General features: G+C 41.1%; 1 protein-coding gene across 7 annotated transcripts in view; it reads left to right on the plus strand.

Moving 5' to 3' along the window:
• The first annotated feature begins 2,650 nt into the window (after window positions 1–2,650).
• The window catches only part of LOC104949912 (microtubule-associated protein 4-like), a 242,267-nt gene continuing 221,953 nt past the window's right edge, over window positions 2,651–22,964 (plus strand). For all 7 annotated transcript variants that reach the window (XM_010776342.1, XM_010776350.1, XM_010776341.1 and 4 more), the window contains exon 1: window positions 2,651–2,704. In XM_010776342.1, coding sequence (XP_010774644.1) covers window positions 2,662–2,704 — 43 coding nt within the window. In that variant the 5' untranslated portion in view covers window positions 2,651–2,661. The remainder of the gene's footprint in view (window positions 2,705–22,964) is intronic.

Below are 22,964 nucleotides of genomic sequence, written 5' to 3' on the forward strand. Positions count from 1 at the left end.
GAAACATGGGCTTGAGCTTCACTGAGGATCTTTGTCATTCTGACAGAGAGGCAACTGCAGTTATTACACTTCGCGTTTTGAAATATGTGTAACTCTGTTAATATAAAACCCACACTGCTCAAACTTCGTTACTTTTCCTAAAATTGGTATATTTATTTATTTATTTTGGGGGGCGTGAGGAAGAGAAACAAATATAGGAGCATTTTATGAGCATGGGATTTTGACGCTCATATGCGCATAATGCTGCGCTATACTTTGTGGCCACAAGCCGATGCCAAGCAACGCTTATTGTTTAGGTCCTTTGATAAGCAGGCAGTCATATCATTAACTAGAACTAGCTAGATCTGATAGATTTGGATATAAACGCGAGTGAAGTATAACCGGACGCGAGAGAGAGATCAGAGATCAGATCAGCTGCTGCTGACGGAGAACACGCAGCTCTGCATGATCACAGCTCCCCCGCTGTGACGGACCGTCGAGCGGAGCAAAATACACTAAGAGTTAGACCTAACACACTAAGGCTACTAGTTTATCTGGAACTAGCTAAACTAGTTATAAATATATTACAGGTTCAGCGAGCTGACGACTGACGGGCTGTCAGGAGAGGGAGAGGAAAAGAGATCACCCCGTTTATTTCTCCCATTTTATTATCCAGAATTACTGTAAACTTTTGAATAAAGTAGTTCATCTACTATTAGTAGTTTGTTTAAATGCATTACTTTTTTTTTTTTTCATTAACATAAAATAAATCTCACGTACCCCCTGCAGCACTCCAACGTACCCCCATTTGAGAACCACTTTCCTAGTACACACTATTCAGCACACCATTCAAATAAATAAATAACTTTTAAATGAAAACAAAACTCCATCTCCTGTGTTACTTAAACCCCAGTTCATCTACATTCAGATTACTTGAAGCAGCAAGTGATCTTTGTCATTGACTAACATTTTCCTGAACAACATTATGCTCACAGAGTTAGAATCCTTGTTGTGTAACGTGAACTGCAGCTGCTCCTAAATGACTGATAGTATCAGAGGCCGCTGGACACTGGCTGTCATTTTGGATCAGCTGGTGTGCCACTCAGCCGCCGGACAGATAGTAGCCTGAAGATAAGCAAAATAACTGAACTCAAATGACTATTGCATTTTGGGAACTTTGTACCGTCTCTGAGCAGTTACCATCCAAACGCCCCACCTGCTCCTGTGAAGATGCTCAGGGTTTAGATCCAAAGAATGTATGATAATAATACACCGCAGCACTTTTGTACAAGGCTCTAAGAGTAAAACTCTTTGAGGTCTCAGGAAGAGTCATTTTTCACTTGTTCATTTAACAGACTTTGTATGAGTTGATTGCATTCTTGTGAAATATTTGTATTAAAGGTTGCTGTATGAAGGAAGTTTTTGATTTGGATTGGTAATAATTCTCAAGTGCACAGTGAGGCTGAAAAATAAATTAAGCTATTTGCATATTAGACACATAGCATTGTTTGCTATTCAATGTCATACATGCTACAATGACTCATATCACAAGCAGCTTAGCTATTCATTTTTTATTTTGGTTTGTTTTTACACGGATAACATATACCGTAAACCTGAGTGAGATGTCAGGAAGGTCACCCAAGCCTATTATGATGAAAAGATAAGTAAGCAGATTAGATGCATCCGATAAGCAGCCAGCTAAAAGGAAGTGACAGTGAACCGTGGCTGACTCAGCTCTCGGGCCTGTTTTGGTTACCCGGCACACGGGCCAGACATTCAGACTGTGTGTGGGCACTGTTCAGTGACAGCGGGCTGTAGGCCGTGCTGGGGGAGGGGGGGGGGCTTTCCAGAGATCAACTGTGGCACACTGCTTGCATTTGGACAAACGCAGACATGCTGACATGCCGAGTGCCAAACAGCAGGGCGAGGCGGTCTGCAAATAACTGTCCTCTGTCAGCAGGAGAGCCACACACTGGAAGTTTTGTTTTGTTATTTAACACAGTTGTTAGTTTGCTTCACTCTTGTTATGCTAAGTGATATATGGGTCCTGTTTGCTTGTATGAAGACAAATTAGGCATACCTTTTTGTGTATGTGTTTTTGCAGGTTTTTCTTCAGGTTTTTCATGCCTATACTTTAAAGTCTTAATTTATGTGTTAATAGTGAGTGCATGGGTGCATTGAGACAGATGTAAATGTGATAATTATGGGTGAAGGGGCAAATTGTAAAATGTTGGTAGGCCATTTACTAAAACTAGTCTTGTGTCTGTGCATGTTCTTTGCATGCTATTTATATGTTTGAGTGATTGATTCATGCCCTTTTGTGCTTTGTGTGTTAGATACATACATAAAGTGCAGTGATTCAGCAGTCAGATGTCACACAGTATCACTTCCTGTAATATGCGCTCCCCTCTGCCAGCCCCAGTCTGACCAGAACGTGTGTGTGTGTGTGTGTGTGTTACCAACGTGTTCATCCACTAGCAGATAAAACACATGCCTGTGAGGTGCCCTTCAAAAGCCCTCAAACTCAGGGTTAGGGGAAACCAGTCTGTATTATTTACGGTCTACCAACCAATACCATGCAGTTAGATTTTCTATCTCTTCAAGCCATTAGCAATCAGATGAGTAATGTGTTGCTTGTGCGTGTGTGTTTGTGTGTGTGTGTGCACAGACACCGGTGCTGCGATGGAGAATGGAGAGCAGGAAGCTCATGGGGTGCAAAAGCCTGGTAAGACATATCCCACAATTCCTTCTGCCGTCGGGAAGGCCGTCTGGTCATCCCTATCCACCAATCATGAGCTGTCAGTCTTTTTCTTTTGTATCGACCTTGTTTACTTCCTTCTTGTTCTTGTGTGTGTGTGTGTGTGTGTGTGTGTGTGTGTGTGTGTGTGTGTGTGTGTGTGTGTGTGTGTGTGTGTGTGTGTGTGTGTGTACTTCATCCCTATCATAGATAGTGCTCTAATCAATTTCATCTGAGGCAGGCAGGGGGAGATCAAACGANAGGACAGCAGAAACTATGCATATCTTCTGTCGCAAACTAAAAACGCATTTATTTCGACTGTACCTTGGCAATTAAGTTATTGCTGAAAGAAAAAAGCACTAAGCACTTTTTGAGTTAATTTAGGCCTTGTAACTAATTCACCAGCACTTACTATGGTATGATCTTGCTTGAAGTGTATATATCTGCACTTTCCTTGTTGTTTGGTGTTTGATTCTTTATGGTTTTTGCACTTATTGTAAGTCGCTTTGGATAAAAGCATCAGCTAAATCAGTGGTTCCCAACCTGGGGGTTCGCAGGGGGGGCGCCAGGCCTCAGATGATTTGAGGCCAAATATCATATTTAGACTTTTAACTTTTTTTTTTTAACTTTTTGAACGCAATACATGATTGTCACTAAAAGCCTTGTCTCTACATTATAATACAATATACAAAATAATTGATTCATTAGTTTTAATAAAAATTCAAGTTAGTAGATCTTAAAGGCATAAAAAGACAGAAGTGTATAATGCTTTTCTGGATAAGCGCATTTTTAAAACATAGTTATTGTCCATGCCGGTTTCAGTTGGATTATTTGTCACAGTTCCTCTGATCAGATCGGTCTCCCCCATTTTGTAGATTATTTACGACTTTTGAATCCAAATAAGCAAATCCGGCTTACTTTGAGCATGTGTTTTAAACAGTTTAATCCCTTTGTGAATTGTTTCCACTTGCGCCATCCTTTAATTTCTTCATACAGCGGGCATCCAAATGAATTAATCCTGAGTCCAATAACCATCAAAGTCACTCCAATAGTGCTTCTTAATTACGCTTTCATCCTCCTTTAACAAAATACTTCACATTCATCCAGTTTGTGACAGTAGTTGTAGCATTTTGAGACTTTGACACTTTAATTACCGATGTTTCCCCCCCCCTTTGTGTGTGTGTGTGTGTGTGTGTGTGTGTGTTTGTGTGTGTGTGTTTATTATAAGACTTCCAGGGAGGATGTGAGCTGCTCTTAGTTCTCTCTAACATCCTTTTAATGGCTTCTTAAGAACAAGGTTGCTTCTCTTAAAACGTGTTTTTCTACGATCAATTTAAAATATTTATTTGTTCAGTAACTCTTCAAATGTATATATATTTTCTTTTATTTCTCAAATGGAGAATTCTAATGCTTCTCTAGAGCCTTTTCTACATTGAACTGACAATCCTTTGGTTATAACTGTAACAAAATAAACCTTAAAAGGATGCTATAAGCCCTCAATTCCTACAAAAATAATACATATTAAAATAAAGGAGGACACAACCCAAGTTTTTCAAATAAATAACACATTCCAAGTTCTTATCATGTATACATTTTCCAGCTGTATTCTATATGAAAAACTCTCTTTGTCAAGTGTGGAGTAATTATAATAATGACTTATTCGGCAAATATAGATAACATGTTCATATTGAATGTGTGGGTGATCCCTCCGTTGCTCTGCACCTGTGCCACATTTACTTCGAATAAGCAAAGTCTTTTTTCATATGATTTTGAACTTAAACTATTAATCGGCAAAAGAACTCCTTACAGCTGCGGGCTGGCCTTAAGACTGCATATTTTCTATCTTTGACTTCCTGTTTCCTGTATCAGTGATGGAGGATGGACCCTTTTTGAAACCCCATACATCTACAGATTTATGGTTTTGCATAGCTGCCTTTCTAAAGCTCACAATGAGAGCTAATCAGTGAAGACTTCATTAATTGTGAACGCAAAGTAGATGATTTGCATGAAAATTAGTCTTAATTGAAAGCAGGAGATTGTCAAAGTGTTGCTCTGATCATATCAAGTCCTTTTAATAAATGGAATAGCACGCCAGTTGAAGCTCGCACTCGACAGTCCTTTTGTGGCTTGTGATGCGGATAAATTGTTATAGTGTTACTTCTTATTGGAGATAATTAGCCGCAGAGAAGAGATGCAGCTCTAGAGAGGAGTTTATTGTGTCTAATGAACTCGCACTCCGTCTGCCCCTCTGGCTGTCTGCTTGTACTGAAATAGACTGAGAGAGAGAGAGCTCTGTGTGGGTGTGTGTTTGTGTGTTTACGTGTGTTACAGTCGGAAAATCCGCTTGTCAGATTTTTCAATAGTATGTTCTCCTTTTCCCCCCATTTCTCAGTTTTAACACAATTCCTCCAGACAAACTCATGTTCCCCAGTTCACTTTTTGTTTTTGTCATGGAGCTGTTCCATTTGAAACTGCAGTACTGCTGTGCATGTCAAGGATTGTGCATGGGTGTATAAATGAGTATCTGAGGTCGCCTCCACTGACAACAAGTAATCCTCACTGCTGCACATACAGTATCTGCAGAGTATGACATGTGTTAAATGGTGTACCACGAGCTCCAACTCATAATCCATTTATACGTGACCAAATGTGTGTGAAGGAGAGAAAGAGAAGCAGGCAACACTTTTCTTTTAGACCTACTGTACTTACATGGAGATCCGAAATGTTAAGTTAATCAAAAGATACAACTGAAGTGCACTTTTGGGAACTTTTTCCTAGGCATAATCTGCATGACACAATGTCAACAACAGGTTGGTTATTACAAACTCTGATATAAACATTGGATATTGGCTAATTGCTGGTTTATATCCAGCCTGGGGCCAGTATGTAACAGTTGCACACAGAATGCAATATAAGCCTGGCTTAAAGTGCAATATAGATAGATAGATCGATAGATAGAAACTTTATTGATCCCAATTTGGAAAATGATTTCGTCACAGAAGCAGAAGTGTGTTCAGACATTAAAATACAATACTTTAAATATTTTAATAAGTGGAAAAGAGAATTAACAATTACAAATAAAATGCAAATATTATATCAAATATAAACAAAACAATATAAAATAGTCTGGATTATTAAAATACAAATTAAAAAATACTACAGGAAAGTGTAAGCCTGGCTTAAAGCAAGACATTGTGACTTTCTTTCTAAGTAAAATCAGAAGTGATTGCAACAAACTGCTGGTGCTTACCCATACACATACATGCATTAGTCAAAGAACCATCCACTTGGCAGAATGGTGGTGTAGATTGTTTTGTTACCTGACATTCAAGTTCAGTATTTAAGTGAAACAGTCTGTATACCCGCACTGTAAACGTCTGCGAGCTACTGTGATCAGGCACAATGCAAGTGTGTTACCTCAACATCCTTTTAGATTAACATGTTATGTTCAAAATGGCAGGAATGTGTCACTGCTCCTCTTGACTGCAGGTCAATGCTCTGCTGATGAAGCATTGTGTTGGATCCGTGCATTGATGCCTGGTTGAAATAAGTGATTGCTTGGTTTTATAAGCGAAAAAACAACTTCTGCTAGGAATTAAAGCACATATTGTGGTAGCTGTATTATTCTGCCAGCTGATAAATGTGCAGTTGGTGGGATGTATGTTGGCGACAGTGGGAGGAGTGATCAGCATATAAATCAGACGCCTGTGTTGGCATGTTCCCCGCTTAGCTGTTTGCATGGCATGGGTCACTTGTGTTACCATGGTTACTTGGCTGTATGTGTAAATGTGTTCATGTCAAATAATGAAAATGGTGTCAGAAGGATGCTCTGTTTAAGTTCTAGCTAAACTCTCTGATTTGAGTACAGCGTGAGATGTGCTATATAGTTTTCAGTGGGCCTATTTCAGAAGAGCATCTGGCCTTGTGGAAGTGCATTGAATCCATTCATCATTGTTATTCCCAAAGAGCCCAGGGAGAGGAAGCAGTATAATTAGTAACTGGGTCACGTAATTGAGAGTGTAAGCTGAATCCTGACGGAGCAGATGTGTAAGTGTGAAGTGTATGTGTTGGGATGCTGCATGCTGCACCTCCACTGCATGACTCCTCTGCACGGCACATAATATATCATATAAGATATCTACCCACATATTTGACCAATATAAGATTTAAAACCTTTTTTTCATCTCATCTTGGTCAATTATTTGACCTATGTTAAAGTAATTGCAGATTTCTTTGACCGCTTTACTAATCTGCTTTCTTCCTTTCCCCCCCTTGTCCCTTCCTCTTATTCTCATTTCTCTTTTTTTCTCCTCGCTTAAATATTTTAATTTTATATTTATTATTTTTACTCTTGATTTATACACTTTTATTATTTATTCTCTCTTTCTGATGAACCATTTTTTATTTTAATGCACCTGATGCATTACTCTTTCTTATCTTCCCCTTTCTTGCTTTCAACCCCATTTTTCCCCTTTTACTTCCATCTTCTCCAATATTCCTTTTTTATCCTCTTTTTTCCAATCGCCATGCTTCAGAGGACTAGAACCCGCCTCCATCGCCATGCCGACTGTCAATCAGCTGTGCTTCCGCTTCTGTGCACCTTTCCCCTCTCCCTGTGCAACATACAGACACACTATCTACCCTGTCCATCGCTCCTTTCATCCAGTATGAAGGAGAAAGTCTGAGTTTACAAGATAACACATTACTTTCACTCATGACACAACTCACAGACTAACATTATGTGCACACTCAGCCTTCCTACGCTGTCCTCACTTCAGCGCACACTCATAATGTGTCAGCACACTGTGATTCACTCCGCTGGGCAAACTGAGTGTCCCTGACACACTTGTCACACATGAAATTTGTATTTAGTAATTGTTTTGTCTTTCTTGGACTAGAAATACAGCACTGACTTATCTACACTACTGTATGTCCAATGATATGCTCTTATCTTATTTATTTCTCTTCCTCACTTATTATTTCCAAATCAAGTATATATACACTTCATTCCAGCTGTACGTATATAAAAGCCCACTGCAGCATAAACAAATACATCACAGCACAGTTAGATGAAATCATGCACATACCAATCACAGTGAAGTTCAATAGTTCAGTTCATGTCATCACATTCACACACAGTCACAAACGCCCCCCCTCCTTCCCCCAGCAGCAAGCCTCGTCCCCCTTTCTGAAAGATTAAGATTTCAAACTGACTCGCAAACGTTGCTAGACGGATCTGTCAACACCCTCAAACCAGCACACAAACAAACTCACAATGTAACCCACACAGTGATTATTTGTGTTATTTGTTTCTTATATGAATGCTTCCTAACCTCTTAGCTGTTAAACCTGAACTATTTATCTGCTTTGCACAATCTTCTCTTAACCAAATAGATAGCTAAGTAAATACTTAAGCCAGCTTTTGATGGACAATCATTAATGTAGACAATGTCAAGTCCCAGCAGTCTATTCACATTTACTGTAATGTTTATTTAGTTCATCAATTTATCTTTTAAAATGATTGATTATAACTAAGTTAATGACTTGTTTGTTGCATAATGTCATTGGTTAAGCGATACGTTTGAGTTCACTAAAGAGTAACTCATTATAATGATAGGGTACTGTTAGTCTTGAGCTGCATCCTTTTGTCTTCTTTCCTTAGCCAGGTTTTTGCTTTCATGTCACAAATCTGTGTTTTCTTTGGAACTTATCCATATGTGTATGGATCCAAAACCAGGATGCTTCTAGAAAGACAAATGTTTAAGTACCACAAATACAATGACATTCACCTTAATTGTATTAGGATGGGGGAGTATAGGCATTTCAATAAATGAATCCTTTCAGAAGATGTTGAACAATGTGTAGTAATGCTCTGTGGCTTGCCAACAGGGCTGTTTTCTTTCACAATGTAACACCATTTATTTTCCCACACAGAATAAATTGTAAAGTGTGATTTGTACACTTCAATCTGTGTGCATTCATAGCAGACACATCACCAATCATTGCATCACATATGACACTCCTCAGATCTTCTCCCAAATGTGTATTACTTAGTTAAAAGATAATAAGACCCCCATTGGTATCATTTAAGGGTTCAGTTACAACATGTACCTTGCAATGCAAACTACTTTAATATTTATTTTATTTCCGATGCATAGAACAATTCTACATGTTTTAGATCCCGCCTCTTTTATGTTTCTTCCGTCTACTTCAGAGTGTCCTTGTTATAGACGTGGCTCTCCTTGTTGTGTGCCTGCACCTTGTGCTAATAAACTGATATCTAACACACACTTACCTGGCTTTTGGGTTTCTCTTTCTTCTTCTAACCAACCTGAACTAAACCTCTTCTCTAATGTCTAACTGCTGCTTGTTCTCCTCTTTCTATTTCTGTCCCTCACAGCCTTTTATACCATGTGCAGTATCATTTCCTCTTTTTTTTAGATATCCGTATATCTTAGCAGCTTTCTAAGAGAACAAGACTCTTACTCATCCTGGCTGTAGCCTTTGGAGGCGCTGGATTTTTTTACAATGTAAAGCTTTGGGATTAGAGTGTGCTCCAGGGGAAAGATTTCCATTGCTTCTGAGCAATATGCCTCTCTGGTTAGAAACCATTCATTTATTTTGCTCTCCTGCTGTGGCTTAAACATACGGAAATAAATAAAGGGGATTCTGCCTTCTGTTAAGATGTTTGCCATCTTTCTGTATTTTATAGCTTCTCACCCAGAGCCGAAGGCTGACTGAAATGAGGTTCCAAACATGAAAGGAGATCGTACGAGTCTCCGGAAAAAAATGACAGAAGCTTCTTCCTCTACAATTGACTACACCGCATCATCATCAGCTAAACTACAAACACTGACTTTAAAAAATGCTCATCTACAAATCAGAATCAATTTAATTAGCCACATATAAGGAATGTTTTTTTATCATTGTTCTTAAAATACTTACACTCAGCTTAGAACAAGACAACAAAGCTGAACAAATAAAGAGTAGACCGGACTGTAGTGTTCAGATTATATGTGAAAAATGCTTTTAAATAATAATAAAAAAAGATTTATAAAAAAATAAAAGACCAGTTACCACAGCTAAAATAAAGAATACCTAATCAAATCAGTTTACATGTTTCTATTAGTTGTAGAGAGTGAAAATAATAGTGTAAAAAAAAAGAACTACTGGATGGATATTCATGGCCTGGACAATTATTTACAGTGTGAGCATATGCACATGTCTGTTTATGCAGCACACAGGTTTTAGGTGGTGACAGTGAATTGTATTATGTCGGTTTGAAGTTTGAGTGTTTTATAATGTGCCTGCTAACATTGGCTAATTAGCTATTAACACAAAATACAGCCAAATCTTTCACCTTTCAGGAATTTGGTCAAATTTAGATGTGATAATTAGTTTGTCCCTATTAAATATCCCTTGTAGATTTCCATGCCCTTGCCGAGTCCTTTACCAGCAGGGTAGCTCTAAGATGACTGGCATGATTTACCATCCACATAACGTAACCTCCAGAGATCAACCTGACCTGAGCAATCCTCTCTGTCAGCATGGGTGTGTTTGCGTGTGTGTGGGTCTATATGGGGCTGCCTGCCCTACTTGGACTCAGAGAGTTATAGTGTGGGCGACGAAAGGGGAGGAAAATGGAGGTGGATGAATTGAACAAGTCCAATGTGTAGGCAGATGTGCTTTTCAGTGCAGCGATTGCCCTGTCAGAATATACACAGCAAAAACAAACTTAATAACCCGAACATCGCAGCCCCAAGAGAGCCTCACCCCGACACAGCTGCTCCCCTACATTACCCTTAAAGAGGGCGAGTGAAGGACATTTCAATGTGTTTTAAAAGAGAGAAAAACATGAAGACATTATGAGGGGAGTACATAATGCAGAGAAAGACCCCCACATGCAGTACATTACAGTATGTGCATCTCCCACACATTATAAAGCCTGTAGCAGGCTTTTTAAATGATTGATGTTCTGTATTTTGGTGTTACATCATAGGCTCAAAAGAACAGCATGCCTTTATAGGTTGGTGACTGAAATATTGGTTAGATTTTGATAAACTTCTGTATTGACATTCCTGACCCCCAAATAATGCATCCTAATAACTTTGGTGATCCACAACCCCTTAACTTTAAAAAACACGTGTCAAATATTCAAGTGTTTGTTAGCTATTTCTTGTGGCTGTCACGTTAAAAGCCTAGGGCGGTAGTGGCTAAATCCATAGGGACTTGGCTTGGGAATCGGAAAGTCAACGAGTCAAGTCCTGGATAGACAAAGTGCTACCGAGTTGTCCCTGAGCAAGGCACCGTTCCCTACACTGCTCCCTAGGCGAGTACATAATGGCCGACCAATTGCTCCTAACTCTAGGATGGGTAAAATGCAGAGAGCTAGCTAGGGTGGCAGTGGCTCAGTTTGTAGCGACTTGGTCTTTGATCCGAAGGGTCGTCAAAACGGAGTGTGGACTGGTACCTGCCTGGAGAGGTGCCAGTTCACTCCCTTGAGCAAGGCACCGAACCCCCACCTGGCTGTCCCTTTACTCTTCCTCTCCAATCCTGCATGTGGTTCTGTGTTCTTAGGTATATCAACAATTGTATGTAAAAGTGTTCCAATGTAAAAGTAATGGGATTAATAAATATTCTTCTTCTTCGACCACTGCCACAGTATTTACTCACAGGAAGTTTAAAGTACAGGACAGGAAGTACTTAGGCTTGTACTGTGCATATAAAACATGTATTATTTCATGCTTTCAACTCTAAACTTGCTAGTAGTTGATAACTGCTCTCACCTCCCACTAGGGGTTGTATGTGTTAACTCCTCAATAAAATCCCCTAGCCACCAGCAGACACATTTACTTTGACAGCACCCTCTGAACATGTTGTACTGTACATCTTCTTCAGCTCACACTCAACAACAACCCGAGGACCTTAAACCTTATGAACCGTGAGTGTTGTGACTGTAGGCTCTGTAGTTCCTGATTTGCAGAAATGTGGCTTTTTTCTGAGCATCTAATTTCTCCATTGTGGGTATGCCTAATGTTAGATTTAGGACAACTAAACATATTGAAAACTAAAAAAACATGAATTCTTTGACAGCCTTTTGAAAAGCCAAACAGGCATTTTTCATTATGTCACCTTCTTTTTATTTGATTGAAAATCCGCCTAACTTTTAGCATCTTTGTATAATTTGATAGACTCATGCTGTCATCCTGTTCACTTGTGGAAGTGATTTGGTAGAAATGGTGCATAAATCTCCTTTTAAATATTCATAATGCAACTTTAATCCCTGAGCTGGGGGAAAAAACCTAATTCCCCCGTCACTGATGTCTTCTGTGTAGACAGAAAGCGTTTCATCTGAGTGAGCTTTTCCCTCACATGAAGGTGTGTGTGTAGCACTGTGCATGTCTCTTTGTATACTGGTTTGTGTGTATGTCTTCGAATGAGCACAGGCCTTCCTCTTTTCCTCATGTCAGAATACATTGTGTATGTGTGTGTCTAAGGCCTAAGTCCTGCCTTCGAGCTTTAAATGTGAAATGCTCTGGATGGGACGCATCAACATGGGCAACTAGCAATTCTTACACTCTCCGCTGCACTTTGATGTGCACTTTTTTACTTCATTTGTTGATTTGACAGGTACTGACTGCACGATCCCTGCTGGTTGAAGTTAAACACCCCCCCTGCTTGGCTCAGTTTTATACATGTTGATCCATGACAGTGAGGAGTGCTAGAAAACATGACGGCTAGAAATGCATATGAGCGAACAAAATACTTAAGATAGTCCAAATATCCCTGGCAGTAGCTTAACTCCTTAATCCTGCCAATACAAACTAACAAACACTGACGTGAACAAGGTCAGGAGGAAGTTATTGGGGTATTAAAACATTGACTAGGGGATTGCCTCCTTTGCAGACTGACAAAGCGCATTGTTTTTTGAGGTTAGGACAATGAGGGGTGGAAGATACGATGACGTAATAGACTTGGATTCAAAGAAAGGAAGCAAGGATGGAGGGAAAATAAGTGTTTTAGAGACAGATGTGTGTACGTGTTGGTTTAAGATGCCTGCAGGGTCAACCACCAGCCTTTTGCAGAAACATTTACACACACACACACACGCACGCACGCACGCACGCACGCACGCACACTACAGACACAGTGTCCCATCCAATGCACTTTTCTCCTCAGCACTTGCACATCACCGTCTCACACTGAGTTTGTTCCATCAGTGCATTACATTACATTACATGCCACTTGTTAGGCGCTTTTATCCAAAGCGACTTACATACTCAATACTGTGGCCAATCCCCACAGGAGCACTTTGGGGTGAAGTGTCTTGCCCAGGGACAGAACGACATGCTGACTGCAGTGGGGTTTGAACCTGTGCACTGCGCCACACCTTGGGCCCCTCTTGATCTGTGTATTGCAAAGACTTATTCAATTATGTTACAGCAGATTTAAAATTCCATCACACTTGGATATACTGTATAGATCAAGGATATAATATAAAACAGATTGTGTTTTTTATGCATTTCAAGTTCATTACAAAATATTTGTTTATTGCAAAAATGTCACAAACCACCCAGAGAGATCATCTCTAGATCCTTGCATCAAAATAGATTATCAGTCATATGTTACAACCCCAAGACCACACATTATCATTTAAAGGGGACCTATCATGCAAAATGCACTTTGTGATGTCTTCTATACACACACATATGTGTCCCGGTGCGTCGGGGAACTCACGCAGCGTCAGAAAATAAAACCCTCTTTCTTTTCCTCCGTACCCAAATCTTTTCAAAACGGGTGAACAACGAGCGGATACAGATTCCATCCGAACTGACGTCAAATCGGCAGCGGACCCACAGAAAGTTGCTATCTGACATGTTTTGGACGTAATCTCGTCTTTGTTTGCATTAGCAAGCCTCGCTAACACTCAGAGCTAACCTGTACTGTGTAGAGCACATGTGTTTAAAAAGCAGGAAATAAAAAAAGAACTCACCTTGTGATAAACCCACAAGAGAAAAAGCATTTGAGCTCCATACTGTTTCAGAGATAATCCTTGATGTGGTTTAGAACAGGATGGCGTTTTATCATAGCAGAATTTAACTTTATCTCCGGTAGAATTCTGATCAGGCATTAGCTCCGCCTCCTCTTCTTTCTTTTTTTTCAAGCTAAGGACCCAAAATGTGCGTTTCTCTAACAGGGCTTCAAAAGAGGGGTTTGAGCAGGCATGGCTACAATGGGTGTTCTGTTTGGTATTTTGAAAAAAAAACTTCACAGACATGTTTTGTATAGGTATGGCCCTACAATATATGTTTCAAATATAGCATGATAGGTCCACTTTAATGTAATGGATATCTGGTCTACATATGTATGTTTATGAATTTATATTTAGCTGCTTCATTCAGCCTTGTGTTTTTGTTAACCTGTTGTTGGGAAGATATTTAGTTTTGCCCTAAATCGTAAGAAATATCCATACCTTGTAAGTCTACTTAGAACATGTTGTTCAACTTCGTCGATATCAAGCACGTTTGTCATCAGTTATTGATTTTGATTGATGAAGCTTTCTATCCAGCTAGCTCCAAAATGTTGAATGTCCTAATCCCTTCTCAAAGCACTATTATCGACTTTTTCCCAGCCAGCTGAAGTTGCCATTGATAGGTCAAACACCAAACATCAATGGATGTGTTGGCAGACATTCAGATTTTTTGAACAATGCTAATGGATGTACTGTATCTGCTTTTTTTTATTGGATATATTATCCAGGCTGAACATTGCAGCTATTACTGCCTTTTACATTTTCCATATCATTCAAATACAAACTCATATACATCATACAGCATCGGAAATGTCCTCTTGTGGTACAACAAAATAACTTGCATGGGCTTTGGGGCTTTTGATGATGCAGGCAAAATCGTCCATGTGTGTTTCAGCAGTTACAGCAGAATTTTTGAAAAGTTGTTAAAAGTTAAATGTTGGCTGGGTTGCTGGCTGGATTAAGTAAATGAGGCCACGCTTTGAAATTCTTAAAATAACAGATCAGATCCCAATAACCAGAACGACGGTTGGCAGTCTCTTTACATTGCACAGGGAAACCCCCTTCAAACTGTGGCTTGGCTAGTTCCAATTGGTTGTCGCTAAACAGCATCCCCCAATTAGGAGACACTGTTGGAGTATTCTAATCCTATCTCCAGATCTACTTTGCCTCTCCTTCATCTTACTCGTAACAAGAACATATATTCATGGAAGGATTCATATTCCATCATTTGAGAATACAATTCCAATACCTCTCCAAGGACAAACAGAAAACCAGACTCTAAAGAAAGAAAATACTATTCTAAAGCCTCTAAAGTGTGTAGAGGGTATTTGCAGGTAAAGGTGGACAGAAAGGTTCATGATTAATGCTGTGTTGTGGCTGAATCAACAGGACAGTAGTTGTTTGTCCTCCCAGAGAGTAGCACTCTGTCCTCTCGTTGAACCATCACTGTGAGCCTGTGGTCCTGCACCAACCCTGACCCAGCTAGTTCAGAGTGTCTATCCCAGCTGGAGGAGCTGAGGCTGAGGCGACATAGCAGGGAGAGGCTGGGGTCAGCTGTAGGACAGCTGTGGGATTCCAGCCGATCCTGCCTGCTTATCCCAGATTAGGCTGTTTTGGTAAGGCAAACCATAGGGTGCCATGCATTGAGAAAACAGCCAGGTTTGGTATAAAGATCACATGGCAGCTTTTATGAGAATCAAATGAAAGTTGTTTTTTAAAATTGTTTTAGGTGTCTTGCGCTTGTTCCTTAAGTTTGCAGTGTTATAGATGAGGTCGAAGAAGCCTGACATATAAACCACAGGAGGTTTGCTCTGGCTTCTTATAGATCAAAATAAGGCTATGGCCTAATTTCCAGAGTGCACCCACTTGATGAAAGAACCAATATATTGTGGAGGATATTGAAGGAGAAGTCTGCTCTCTTGGCACAACTGCACCTACTTCTTAAAACAGCCATGTTTAAAGAGGTTTACTTCAAACTGGAGGTTACTCTTGTTTCCAGTGAACTGAGCATGCCAGGTCAGCTGGGGGACAGAGACTAGCCTACAGGCTGTCAGCCATATGAGAGAATCAAAGAATGGATCATCAAGGCGATGCTAGGCTAGACTATAGCTGAGTCAGAGCTTTCTAATGAAAATCCTAAACATACATTCAAGTTTGAGTTCAGTGAGTGCTTGTTTTAGTTTGATTATTATGTGATGCTACCTCGATTGGAGATGTACTATACTGCTGGAAAATAAAAACAATATGGAGAAAGGGGGATTTATGCGTGCGTGCGTGTGTATTGACCTAACAGGCCCATTGTCTTGGCCCAGGCCTGGCACAGGGTCCCTCTAGCCGTCTGAAGATCACAGTCGCTCCTTTGATACTGTGACAGATTCTGCAGAGATCAGATGATTGCTTGACATCTGGGCTGGAGAGAGAACATGGTTATCTGCGCCATGTTCTGCTCCAGTTAGTGTTCTCTCCACGCTTGTTGATTTCCATGTTTTACATTGCCCACTGCCACATTTCTGACCAATATGAAAGCCTTTTTCTAGTATATTTCTGGCCCTTTACTTTTGTACATCTAACCTCAAACTGTTATTTGTATGAAATCATTAATGTGTGCACTGTGAAACCAAACCAGACTCAATAGAAACAAACTTCATCTAGTGTGTCGCACCAAGTAACTGTACGCTAACAAACTGCTACTGTTTAGAAGTTGTTTCATTTAAGGAAAAAGAGTAAGGAGTTATGTAAGACAAGCTAATGCGTGAGACAGGAAGTTAAGTAAGTCAGAAGGGAGTCAGGAGGAATTTTGCGTTTTTTAGTAGCAGATGAAGCAATAGGCTTTTTTTCTGAATAATCTATAATGAAAGATCCAGCAAGGTCATTTCTGGGTTTGGTCAGATTGTTTTGGAGAGGTTTATGCAGCAGCAGTTGAGAGAAGATAGGCATTTTCAAACACCTGGGGACTGGTTATATATAGCTGAGTGGGAAGAGAAGGTAAGGGGATAATAATATACTGTACCTAATAAGGGGAGATTGTAGTGTAAATCTAGTCTCCATTGCTGATGGAAGAGCTGTATTTCGGATGGCAAACTTTAAAATATGAATAATGAAGTGAAGAATTACAATCACAGCACAAACTTGTTTTACTTAGTGGATCAAACATGAAGACTTTAGTATAATTATTGTAATTTTGTTTTATTATTAGACAAGACTGCTGGTGTGTGTGTGTGTGTGTGTGTGTGTGTGTGTGTGTGTGTGTGTGTGTGTGTGTGTGTGTGTGTGTGTGTGTGTGTGTGTGTGTGTGTGGGGGGTGTGTGTTCATTGTATGCTATATTTATCATTTGTCTTCTGTCAACTGTTCACCAAGCATGGGGTCAGGCTTTTTTCTGTCTGTCTGACTGCTATCATGTTGTGTCTGGACTTTTCTCTGAACATCAGTGTGTTGCTGTGTGCTTTTGTTCGTCCATATTAGTGAAGCTACATCAGAGTAGTGTGTGTGTGTGTGTGTCCGCAGATGCCTCTGTGACACTAAAGTTAATCCGTCAAACTGATAGCTCCTCCAGTCTGTTTCGCCATATTCCGTCCTCATTCTGAGATCAGCACCCCCAGCAGCAAAAGCAGCTCTTACATAATTTAGACATTTTGTCCACACTGAAAACAGAATCCCGAAATTGTATTTTGTGCTATTAGAGGCAAATGTTTCCACTTAAATAAGTTGGCTAGTCCTTTACCTTTAGAGATGTAGCATGAGCAATGTTTTTATTAATTGCATAAAGTCTCTTTACTTTGCTATCAGTGAGACTTCCAACTCCATGTTTGTGTTAAAATGCAAACTAAACAACAGCCTAATCACAGCAATCTCACAGTTGGATGATGCATTTTTTAAATATATTTTCATTAGCACAGCTTTATACAAATACACTCTACAACTCTGCTGTAGTAGCAATACCCCTTGTTAAACATTCATCCGACTTCTTTCTTAAAAAACAAATGCTTAAGTTTAAGATTTAAGTTTTAAATCACACACTTATTTATTAAAGTGTGTGTATTTATGACATAATGTAGCACTAACTGTTGATTTTGATGGTATCTGAAGTTCTGAGAAAATAGTTGTTTACATTTGAAAGCATGGATGTACTGCAAATAAACTGTACATTACATTACAATGTTAAACTGCCAGACTTCCTGTCATAGTTCCGAGCTGCCATAGAAGCCCAGTAGTGATGATCTTTGCTGGTCTGTAAGGAGCCTATTATTTAAGGTCACATAGAGTGATGCCACTGTAATGAACCTCATGTCGGGCTTTGACTCCCCTAGTAGGAACAATACACGGAACATGTTCCCAAAAAAAACAGACATACATACACACAGTTAGTGCATCACAGTTGGTTTTCCTCTATCTATCAAGCTGAGCAGTTCACCCCTGGTACATTACCCACAGTGCAGTGTGCAGAGAATAACTCAGCATGAAATGCTCTCTTGTGGATTCAACTGAACCCCCTACAATGTGTCTGAACTAGAAAGCCCTAGGTACAATAGCATTGACTGAGCCAAAAAAAGGCTTAAGCCCCAAGTTTCACAAATGTCATTGTTTCTCTGCAGACAAAAACTAAATTAGACAGTTTTATGACCGTTTTTATCTTCTGGGTCATTTTATGTCTGGTTCGATGCAGATGGAGAGGACAAGATTCAGTTTAAAGACAACAACAATTCTGATAGATGAAAACTTTCTTCACTTGAAGGGAAATATTGTACACGCCAAATGTATTACTAAGATTTGAGAAAAGGTTAAATTGGAATATATAAAAGTCGAAAGGGAAAAGAGACAGAAGAGGCCAGCCGGCTTGTAGCCAGGATTTAAGAAATGTTCTTAATCTCGAGTCCAAATTCCTCCAAGTCTACCTAACTAAGGAACTTTTGCCTTGCCACCAAAATATATGTGACCTGCTCTATCGAAATCAGTCGCATTGACCCGAAGACACATTTTGAGTTGTATACACTGCTGGAAAGAGTATATTCCTAGCTTTCTAATGATATCAGGATTGTTTTTGTACTCCAACTATTAAGCGAAATATGTCACATTATATAATGACTGTCACCGAGTCATCATTTTGAGAAAAAGGCCTTCAAAGTTTCTTCTTCTCTGGAATCCATCGATCTGATTGATTATTAGCGGAGCAAATGATCAAAATACTACGGAGGGAAGATATTTTCGTTTGGATTACTGGTCTGGGGGAAGCTCGCGAGTGAGTGTGTGTGTATACGTGTGTGTGTGTGTTTGTGTCTTTTTGCGTTTGTGTGTATTGTGTTTGTTTCCTGGGGAAAACACTCACGAGAAACACCGGCTGTTGTTATGCTGTGACGTTACGTTACTCCGTTCTCCGCTTGTAATTANGCAGCTTTTGAAGCAGCTTCAAAAAGCAGCGATGACATGAGTGGCAGAGGATAGCGCGTTTCTTTCACCGTAATGTCATTCTAGTGGGACTGTCTAGTCATATGCCAAGCGTCTCAGAGGACCGCTCTTTCTTTCCAGACAAAGAAAAATACAAAACCCGCTCCGGCTGGGAGAAGATGAAGGACGCGATAATCCTGATTTGAGTGAATAGAGGAGAATGCTATTCGTCCATTGCTGCTCTTTCAGCGTCCAAAATCGAGTAAAGTCTGGCCTTGGGAATGGCGCCGCTCTCCCTGTAACAGATCAATGGCGACAGTCAAAATCTCGGGTCGGAGGAGGGTAGCCCGCCGGCTTTGGACTTTTGTTTAAACGCTTCATTTAAAATTCATGCGGTAACGAGGAGTAACTTCAGCTAGATCAGGATAGTCAGGCTGATCTCAATACATGATTCTACTAGAGTATGCTTGGCTGCATTTAACAGGTTGTGAAAGTTTACCACCTGCCAATACCATCCTCTACAAAACCCATTCCTTAATTTTCCGCTGAACGCCAGTCAATCTGAGTATTGTGGGTCTTCAGCCATGGAACCCCAAAATAATTTGGGTGTGAGCCGACTCAAAAATATGAAATTGCATGCTCCTCTGTATGGCTCTTGTATTCACGCTTAATCTGAATGCGGCTCAGTGCCATGCGCTACCTGCTGAACAAACAAGCCGACCGTCCGTTCTAAGCGCACTGGCCACTTAACAGGGCTTGAGGATTAGCAGAACAGGTCTTTATTCTAGCTGATTACTGCCCCCCAGTCCATTAAGGCTTTCGTCAAGCCCCTGCGTCTATTAACACACCCTAGTCAACGGCCTGGAATGGTTAATAAAAAATGCTTTACCTGGGAGTAACATAGTCAGGCAGGAGGACAGTCTACGGGAAACTTGCTCACCAGCGGCCCTCCTTTGACTGGGTGAACTCGATCTTTTTCCCGGGCAAACACCCTCCCGTATACGGCCGGCTGCCTCTCCCTTCCAGAAAAGCCTGGTTCTTTCCCAAGCCTGGCCATGGGTTCACCGGAGTCATTCGGAAGTGTAGGCCTCCGACGGTCCATTAAGCATGGGCTGGAAATTCCTCACTGGCGGCGCGACCTCCGAGCGAATCTGGATAACATCTCGGTTGCAGTGACTGCTCCTCTCTCTCTCTCCCGAAGGGTTATCGATCCGGATGGCACAGCGATGAGGATTCCAGATCCCGGGGTGATCTCCAAGTGGCAGCCAGCTGATCCTTTATCGGTTCCGAAAGTCCCGTCATGAAGGCGTGACGAAGAGCCGGAACATGATCCCATCCGCTGTCCGCTGCTGCTGTCACACAAACTCGATGGTATAATCAACAAACTGATTGGTTGAGCTGACGTTATTGAAACAGTCTTCTGCTGGCCTTCTGTAGCGGTGATGGAGTGGTCCAAAAAATGCGACTCATAGTCTCTATCGAAATCGGCCAATGAGTAACATAGTTCGGTGTCTCTAGACCAATTCTGCAGTAGCCCAGGCTGCAGCTCTGCCCGTTAAGTGAAGACGTACGATAAACGCCACTGAAAAGGCTCCCTGGGTTGTGTTGAAATGCAGATCGCACTGTACCAGAAAGGCTCTGCCAAATTCGAGGAGTCTCCGGAAAATCTCTCCGGAAGGGGCAGCCGCGGCTAAAGGGGACAGAAACAGCCTGATTTGGGTAAACTGTGGTCAGCTGGAGTATTGGGACAGGCAACCTCTCAGCTGTGGATGACTGTCACCGGAAGAACAGTCCTGTTGGTGAGTGGAAAAAATTATCTCAGGTTGGGCAACCAGTTGGTTGCATCTGTGGTAGAGATGTCTTTCACTGATTAATCTGCCTGGCGTCCTCCAGCTCTTTCCTTTCCTGGGCAGCTATGCCCATCTGTTCCTCATGGTGATAATCCTCCACGCCTTGTGCTGACAGGCGGCGTGAAGCGTTCCCTGGTCGGCTTGGGTCCATAATGGTCAGTTCGTTCTGTTACGAACTCAGACACTTAGATGTAGACCCAATTGCACGACCCGGGAGACAGAGGTAAAGTAAGATACTTATTTTTCCAAATACAGCATTGAAAAACAAAAAAGGTTAACTATCAAATCTTCTAGCCGAGATGACAAAAATAGAGAACAAAAAATGGAAAGCGCTCATGTAGTGAGAAATCAAACTTTCCAAGAGCACAAGGAGCCATAGACCTGCATCATATCAAGTGACAATACTGAACTGACCAGCGTCAGTGCCAGACCCTGAATGTATCACACCCTTGATTCTCATTTGCATCAGGTGGACTGACGCTATGGTTACAGTGTTACTCGTCAGTTACGTATTGTCAGGTACTACGGTCAGGAAGCCTGGATGGCTAAATGGTGAGTGTGAAAACAAACATAAATACTCAACATGAACCTGCCTCTTGCATTTCTGTCGGTCACATCAATGTATGAGTACAACATCTAGACTGGAGAGACATCATGGACTTAGCTTACACACATCTTCGAAACTCTAACACGACCTCAATGACTGAATGTGGGAATGACATAGATGAGTATCTTCACTTTACCTCTGATCTATCACTGTCTGGAAGATCCGTGCAATTTCTGGGTTCCTGTAACGAATCGCCTAAGTGTCGAGTTCGTAATAGCAGAACGAATAGCTTTGACCAATGTATGACCACAGCTGTCCATCGAACCAGGAAGCGCTTCCACGTACGCCCTGTCAGCATCTAAGGCTAGAGGATTTTATCTAACCAGTGACTGATAAGCTGACAAGCTGTGCATGAAGGTAAGAGCTGTAAAGGACGCTACTGTAAGCTATTCATGAATATGTACAACTTGCTCTACACAGATCGTTCATAAATGGTTGCCTATATAAATGAAACTTGATTTGATTTCATTCACCATACAGACTATTTAAGATACTTTCTTGACTATCCACAACTCGAGAGTTTCACATTTCGAATATGTTATGTTTTGCAACAATCAGACTTGTACGTCGCATCACAGGAGACTGTTCCTGCTCAATTTGATACCCAGGAGATACTTTCCTGAAGATTTTCAGGGCAGATCCTCGGATTACGAGTGCCTATGTGCACGATCTTTTTAAACTACTGCAGCTGACTACCCAAGTCAGGCTGTTTCTTCCCCTTTACGGCTGGCTCTTCCGGAGAGATTTTCCGGAGATTCCTCGAATTGCAGAGCCTTTCTGGTGCAGTGCGATCTGCATTTTCAACACAACCCAGGAGCTTTTTCATCTGACCATGGTAAAGTGGCGTTTATTGTGTCACATTTAACGGGAAGAGCTGCAGCCTGGGCTACTGCAGAATGGTCTAGAGACACCGAACTATGTTACTCATTGGCCGATTTCATAGAGACCATGAGTCGCATTTTTGACCACTCATCGCCTGCTACAGAGGCCAGCAGAAAACTGTTTCAAATACGTCAGCTCAACCGTCAGGTGGTTGATTATGCCACCGAGTTTCGTACAGAAGCAGCGCACAGCGGATGGAATGTTCCGGCTCTTCGTGACGCCTTCATGACGGGACTTCCAGAACCAATAAAGGACCAGCTGGCTCCACTGGAGACACCCCGGGATCTGGAATCCCTCATCGCTGTGGCCATCCGGATCGATAACCGTCTTCGGGAAAGAGAGAGGGAGCGTCGACGCAACCGAGATGTTATTCCCAGCTTACAGAATTCGTCTCGGAGGGTCGCGCCGCCAGCTGAGGATTTCCAGCCCATGTTACCGGACCGTCAGAGGACTACACTTCTCTCTTTTAAAGATCCCATGACATGCTTTTCCGG

The sequence above is a fragment of the Notothenia coriiceps genome, unplaced genomic scaffold (assembly GCF_000735185.1).
Source record: "Notothenia coriiceps isolate Sejong01 unplaced genomic scaffold, NC01 NC01_scaffold00016873, whole genome shotgun sequence".
Taxonomy (NCBI): domain Eukaryota; kingdom Metazoa; phylum Chordata; class Actinopteri; order Perciformes; family Nototheniidae; genus Notothenia; species Notothenia coriiceps.